This window comes from Macrobrachium nipponense, chromosome 36, assembly GCF_015104395.2.
Source record: "Macrobrachium nipponense isolate FS-2020 chromosome 36, ASM1510439v2, whole genome shotgun sequence".
In the NCBI taxonomy this organism is placed as follows: Eukaryota; Metazoa; Arthropoda; class Malacostraca; order Decapoda; family Palaemonidae; genus Macrobrachium; species Macrobrachium nipponense.
Genome location: NC_087220.1, coordinates 16,790,754 through 16,798,437, shown reverse-complemented (window position 1 = coordinate 16,798,437; position 7,684 = coordinate 16,790,754). Strand labels below are relative to the sequence as shown.

General features: G+C 36.4%; 1 protein-coding gene across 4 annotated transcripts in view; it reads right to left on the bottom strand.

The window, feature by feature from the left end:
• The window catches only part of LOC135203511 (carboxypeptidase B-like), a 28,668-nt gene extending 23,765 nt beyond the window's left edge, over nucleotides 1-4,903 (bottom strand). Inside the window, exons 1-2 of one of the 4 annotated variants that reach the window (XM_064233241.1) lie at nucleotides 4,823-4,903; nucleotides 271-387 (exon numbers count right to left, since the gene is read on the bottom strand). In XM_064233241.1, coding sequence (XP_064089311.1) covers nucleotides 271-386 — 116 coding nt within the window. In that variant the 5' untranslated portion in view covers nucleotide 387; nucleotides 4,823-4,903. Of the gene's footprint in view, nucleotides 1-270; nucleotides 388-2,437; nucleotides 2,776-4,822 lie in introns of those variants that run through there. The other 3 variants (XM_064233243.1, XM_064233242.1, XM_064233244.1) reach the window with 3 other exon arrangements.
• Between the last annotated feature and the right edge of the window lie 2,781 nt (nucleotides 4,904-7,684).

Genomic DNA, 7,684 nt, shown 5'->3' with positions numbered 1-7,684 from the left:
ATTCTAATATGACAGAATAGAAGACATAGAGTAAATCATAATTTAAGGAGTAAATATGAAAAAAGACAAAAGTTTCCGTAAACGTGTACATATTTGCTATGAATATACCCAAAAATATTCACACAAACTTCGTTCATAAATCTACTGTCCTGTAAACAATTAAGGTTCGCCTGTCCACCTTTTGTATATAAAGATTTATGCAACATTTTCTCAGTATTTCTGTATTAAGTCAAATATCATACACTAGTTTTCCTTACAATAAAATTATACCTTGATCCAAACCTTTCATAATCCAGTGGTGATCCCTCAGAGATGCCAACAAAAAGCATCAGAGGCATCAAGAGCTTCAGATGCGCGACAGAACTTACTCTGCATGAACGACCCATCCTGAAATCAGTGAAAAAACCAATTCAAGTATCACTGAAAAATATTTCCAAACAATCGATTCCAGCAAGTCGGACCAAGTGATAGAAGAGGAGGCATCCATCACACTCACTTTTATTATATGTATGTATAATTTATATATGTGTATATATATATATATATATATATATATATATATATATATATATATATATAATATTATATATATATATATATATATATATTATATAATATATATATATATATATATATATATATATATATATATATATATATTATATATATATATATATATATATATATATATATATATATATAATATATATATATATATATATATATATATATATATAATGTATTATATATAGGTATTGGTCACAACTGTCATCAAACAAAAAATTGTAACATAACTACAGGAAGACACCTGAACCTTCACAGATAAAATACGACTGATTACTCTAAAGGCAACAGTGATCCCTTAAAAACTTATTAGTTATGCTAGAAATCAGACCAAGTTCATTGAAACAGGTGTGATGTATCATATATGAGATTAAATCTATTAAAGGGCATTGCTCCAACAACAACTTTATGCATCTTAGTATTTCCCTCGTTCTAACTCACTTCAATGAAACTGAAGAATAACAGCCACTCCATATTTTTACCTATATAAGATCCTATTACTGGTGGTTAATACGTGAACGAATATAAGTTCTAAATACATAGAGATGTATTTTTAATTCAAAATCTTTAAGTAAAATTCACAACCTCAAGGAAATTTACTATTACTTGAAAACATCACAAAGTTTAATAATTAATTATCAAACTAAATTAAATCAGCGTTATTTTATAAAAAAAAATTATCAAGAAACTAAATTATTTAAGTAAAATTCAAACTTATGCAAATTAATTAACAAGTGTTAAATTAAACCAAATATGCACTGATAATCAGTAAGAAACACCTATGGTAATCAAACAAAATGTGAATGCAAAAATATGTAAACTGAAAAGTGTGGAAAAGAACCCAAAATGTAAAAACACTAAGAAAATATTAACCGCACATAACATGAAATAAACACTTCAAAAGAATTAAAAACAGAACACAAAAAAATTGTAATGTGTTAAAAATTAAATAATTTTACCTAACCACCGCAAATATTTATTTAAGTTCACTTAAAACTTGCAATAACATATTACATGGTACTCTTTCAACGGCAGCATTATGACAGCACTTTATACTGTCCATTCAGATTCCATAAATAACCACTACGCTATTAAGAAATTGAATAAATATAAAAGTTACGAGTGACCATTAACTCTTTCGTGATCCGATGACGCGAAGAGCGTCAATAAATTTTATTCTGTAAGTGCACGGATGACGTGCCCGAGAGTTCTTTTCGGGACAAATTCATGAAAGAAAAATGTCAATCATAGAAAACGTAGTTGAAGCCATTGGGTCTACAGATGATGAATCTCGCAGAAAACGCAAACCCAACTCCGTTAGCTGATGCGCATTCATGGCTACTAAGCGTCTAGTCACTCTAGTGCATCAGTTCAGCTCAAAGTGCCTCAGAGTTTACAAATACTTTAAGTGGTGCGGCTTTTTTTCTCTCTCCCGTCCATTTTTCTGCGTTTGTAAGTACATTTTGTATTTGTTTAGTGTTTTTATGTGTAAGCCAGTGATTTTGCTATAATGTGAATACCATTTCAAGTGTTTTTTTATATGAATTGATATGTTCTTTCAGAAGAACAATGGCGTCACGTGGTAGGAAGGAGTTCGTGACTCCCAGCAAGTTTCACGGGCTTCTATTCGATAACGACACTGGTTTATCTGAAAGTGAAGTGGAACCTTGTAGTTCACCAAAACTAGTATTGAAAATTCGCCATTTAGTGAATTATGACGAGGAGAGTAGTGGTGATTCTGGCGAGGAGATGCAGTGGGCCAAAGACAACAAAAGCTTTATCAAGGCTGTTGCTGGTGAGAAGAAACGCGCCATTGACCCAGTCCCATTGGAAACAACAACCCTTACACCCTCTAACCCATGCGTGTGTATACCTTAGAATATCTGAGCCGCTGTCAGGTATCAGTTAGGTGTGGGGCACAAACAAGCCTTCGTCCAAACCAAGCAGCGCAAGATGTGTCGTTGGTGCTGGTCAAGGAGCGTCCGAAAGAACACAAGGTGCTCTTGCGCTACTTGCAATGTGCACCTGTGCAAGGGGCGGTGTTTCAAGGCGTACCACAGGAGGACCTGAGGGGTATCTTCCCCCCAATCCCCCACCCCGCCCCACCATCAACTACACCGTAGCTGACCTGACCTTGCTACCTGTCCATCAGCTTTTCAACAGGGGACTTGCAACATTGTGACAGTTAGCAAGAAATACGTCCCCCCTAGCAGTCCAAGAAAAACAATAAGGATTGAGTACCCAATTAAAACATTATTTTTTTTATTTGATGAATAAATGTGACTTTTCTGTAATATATATATATTATATATATATCTATATATATATATAATATATATATATTATATATATATATATATATATATTATATATTGTGTGTGTGTGTGTAAAATAATCATATATTTCTATCTTTCACCATGATAATCGTTTCCGTATAATGAATTTATGCTCAATTATTTACTGGGAACTCCAATTGATTCTAATTACCGTATATATAGCAAATTTATTCAGCTTTCTATAAATGTGTTCATTTTTTCTAGCATTTTTTATTACCGAGTAATACTTTCAGCATTATATTCTCTTGGATACGTAATTTGACTGAGTATGCAAATCGAGAATATCTATATTAATCTGTTTTATTTGATTATTCCCGTTGTTCTTTTTTTATTGGCTTTGTTCTCCTATTTTCTTATCCTTTTCATAATTGCTTAAAACGATTTACTCTGACCTTGCTATCTCAAGTCAAAAAGCAATAGTAAAACATCAAACGAATATAATTTTTTTTTTTTTTTGTCTAATTCCCTGCCTATTATTCTGTTTCATCAGAACACGTTGGAAAACTGAGGGAGTCAAACTGACGAATACATTAAGAAAGACTTACTTTCATAAAAGCTTTCTGGGATTAAATTTTTCTGTAGCTATTCATTTCTTTTATACAGAAATTAATTAAGATTAGTTTCACATGTATATGTAGACCTACTGCCATAAGCATATTATAAGGAGAATGCAAGATGACTCTCTTATTGTTCTTTGACAGCTGCAACAGTCATACATACAGGGTGTAACACGAGTTTGCATATATTTTGGGGCGTGAAAGAAAAAGTAATTTTGAGGAAAAAATGTTCTATAAACATGTGCATTCTAAGGCTTCGATTGTCGGTGAGAGGAATTTTAAAATAACCGTTATCATGTCGGGGCACTAGAATTAAAAATTCACAAATAAAAATTGCACTTCAACATTTACACTACTGTGTTGTCTTGCTCTCTTGTGGTGCTTCCAGCAGTTCCACTTCTAAGTCCATTTTCTAAATGTTGCCGTTCTCTAAACAATTTGGTTCATCTATGTATGATTCTCTTCGGTATATTAAGCTTTCTTGATATCTCTCTAACAGCAACTTGCATCTAAAGCAGTGCAACAATTGTTTTTCGCTCAAAGGATGTTTCTTAGACCGATAAATGACACATGTACATTCAATTTCTGCGCACATCACGACTTACAAAGCAACAAAGTGAGGTCGCATGGTGAACAGTTAGGTAATAATTTTTATATAGCATTTTGTGAGTTTCCAATGTTTACCGTGAAATTTAACAAATAGAATCGTTCAACTACCTTCCACTTAATATTGAAATGATAATGTAAGAACTATATGATGTTTTTTTATCACTTCGTTTCGTTGACATCAATTTTGCTATATGGAAAATAGTTTTAAGCAATAACATAACATGATGGGCTACTGTTTTAAACGTCATTACATAAGATTTCTTGGATCTTCAAAAAGAAATATAGATAAGGTATGAATCGTGTGTCAGGCAGGTGAACAAAAAATTATGGAACTCTACCACAACTTATTTGAGCGTCTGTACAATAGGAAGTTGACCCTATCAAAAGTATGTTTTCATACCAGAGTGTAGAGGGGACTGCATTGTCAATAAACAACACTCAAGATGAACAGTGTTTCATGAATAGGAAATTTCCATGTTCATGAGGTAAGAAATGAAAATGATTAACCAGGATGTAAAAGACTATTACATTTTCAGGAAATATGGCATCTCCGGAAAACATATTAAGATATTTTCATAGTGAAGTAAGTTTTACAAAGGTCAATTTTATTCAAAATTGGCATTATATGAAAAACATGGGAAAATTGCTGCAAAATCTGCATACGTTATGTGATCTCAAACGGGATGGAGAGAAAGACTAAAGTGAGTTCATTCAACCTTCGGTACTCATAACAACCAGACACATATTTTCACTTACTTGGCAGCTGTAAGAGACGATGAGCGTGAAGTCTACACTCGGCACCTGCTGGTTGGCTGGTGATTCCAATTCACTGGGTATATATTCTCTATAGGCTCTGAAGGCAGTGCAGGTGGTGGTAAGTGACTCCGCCTATTCAACACCCACACGCTTAAAAGCGCCAATCAAATTTGGAAGTCCTTCAAGGGTAAAATATCCATATAATTACCCCAGACTTCTGGTATAGCCGACAAATAAACACACACACATACACACACCCACACACACACACACACACACACACACACACACACACACACACACATATATATATAATATATATATATAATATATATATATATATATATATATATATATATATATATATATATACAAAGATAGATAGATAGGTGACAAGCAGAGATAATATTTATTCACCAACGCGCTTCGTAACATCATTTTATATCTTCAAGGCTACAAAAGAATAATTATAAACAAATTAAAGTACATGGAAAACAACTACTTACAGCAATAGATATTAAAGATAAAATTTAAATTACCGTTAAAACTTAAGAAGTATTTACATAAACAGGAAAGTTCAAAAGAGCACCTATCATATGAAAAGTTGAATACTGGGTGATAAAGTACGGTGGCTAAAAAGCAAAGAAATAAAAAAATTATTTAGGCCAAGTACAGTTGAACAGAGGAAGTGTGCGAGTTCAGTTTGAGCGCTAACTGCTTAATAAAGAGAGATTTAAGAATAGGCATTTCGTAAGAATGGCTAGTTTGGCCTAAGATAGAAAAGTCAGAGTAGTTAATATTGGTTCTACTAATAAGACAATGGTTTCTGATATCAGAAAATTGGGGATTGAAGACCCTTTAACTCGTTTGATGACTGACACCTTTATGATAATCGGCCATGAGCCTCAGCAATCGTTTAGTCGATCCGGTATAGGTCCCCGAATCACACTTGGGGCAAGCATATTTGAAAATTATTTGTATAAAAATTCAACTTCTTTATGAAAAGAAGCCCAGCACGAAGTCAAAGAAAATGCCCTGTGAAGCAACGTAGATTTTTTTTTTTTTTTCAGACAGATAATAAAATGATCCCCATACTTGGAAACCAAAACGTCTAATAAGGGTAACTGATTATGAGCCTCTCTTTCTAAAGTAAAATTAATATGCTGCAAGCACCGTGGCCCTGGCACTCGTCCCCGTGCCTAACGTTTCTTGGCTCAGTTCCTTGAGTTCTTCGGCCAAATTGGATTCAGCAGAGTTGGTACCCCAGAATTGACTAGCTGCTGATGGAGGGGTGGTGGGGGGGATAGATAATGGTATTCATGATGGGCTCACTAGTAGTGTTGACTGACTCCAGGATGGTTGTGAGGCAGCACCATTGAGTATCCAAGAGGATTCCTATTGAAATCAGCTCTTTCTCGACTGCTGACCTTGGTAGTGGTGCTAAGCCAGAGGAAGAAAAGTGACTTGGACTGAGAACTCTGCAAGGGAGACTCGAGTCTTGCCTTGGCACTGGCACTGAGGCTGTTCCTGGCGTAGTGAGAGAATTCAAACCTAGCTCAGTGTCCATGATGAACAAAGCATGGTACTGCCTGGTACCTTCAAGTGACCCTGGCTGTGTAGAAGTAGATCTTGGAGGACTGTACAATTGGTCTGTAGCTATGTAAAAGGGGGGACCCCGAGACTGTAAAAAGGTAGAAGACTTAAAATCTTGTCATAGCTGGACGTCATAACCTTTTGGAATATAAGTAGGCAAGGACATTTTAACATGGTTGAGGCTCCGCATTGTGACGATTTGATGCTATCAACCCGAGCTCGGTAAGGAATTTTATCCTTTCAAATGATGGATATCTACACGTCAATGTGATCAAAGGCTAGGACTTGGTGGGTAGGATAGCGACCTCTAGGAGATGCCACAAATATAGGGCCCTAAGCTGGAGAGGCCTAGAGCTGAAGGATTTGTCACTGATCTTTACAATGGCAGTAACCACAGCTTTCTCGGAGCATCCTGACCATGGAGCGGTGTGCTCGTGCACTTTGCACGAGTCACAGAAACTCTTGCTGTAATCATTCTTGGGTCTGTTGTTTTGATTCCAATGGTCGTTATTCTTATTATGTTGAGGAGTCCCATTCTGAGGTGTAGCGGGAACTTGCTGATGAAGATCCACTTTAGAGATGCACTGCCCCTTTGAGTGCCCTTGTTTATTGCAACGCCCACACATAGGCTTCTATGGAGGGTTATTAGGGCACAGGGTAAGCTGAGAATTGGCAGCGGGAGGGACAAGGAGAGCGTGGCGAGTCTTCTTTAAAGAATTCTGCGGCGGATGGTTAGTGTTGTAGGCGTCTGTCCATTTATACCACTCCAAAATGGTTTTAGAGGCCTTTTCCACCAAGTGGGGGGCAAGATCAGGGGGACCCTAGAAGTCTTATTGACTACCCACTCTGTCCAGGTTTGGTTAGCCTCCTTGGGGATGCTCCTCCACGTCTGCCTTCACAGGTCTGATGTCCGCTTGTAAGCCCCAACGACTGTCTCTCGGACGAGGGAAAGGTCTTGTCACTTGTTGGGAGGTAGGGCTTGGAACACAGTACGTCCTTTGCCAGCAAGACTGCCTGCCAAGGAGGAGGGCCACTTCCTGAGGGGTAGGATTGAAGTTCTCGAACACCTGCTCAACATGATCAAGCCAAGTCTTGGGCTCGCTATCATCTTAAGTCCTAATGAGGGTTCCCAAGCTGTGGAAGTGAGAATGTGAGGATCTGGGTATATGCACACAGGCGCTGGCCTGGAATAATAAGATGATGACGGTCACAAAACTGCAAATATCGCCACGGTATGTGGAATAACTCATTGTTATACCAGGGAAATAA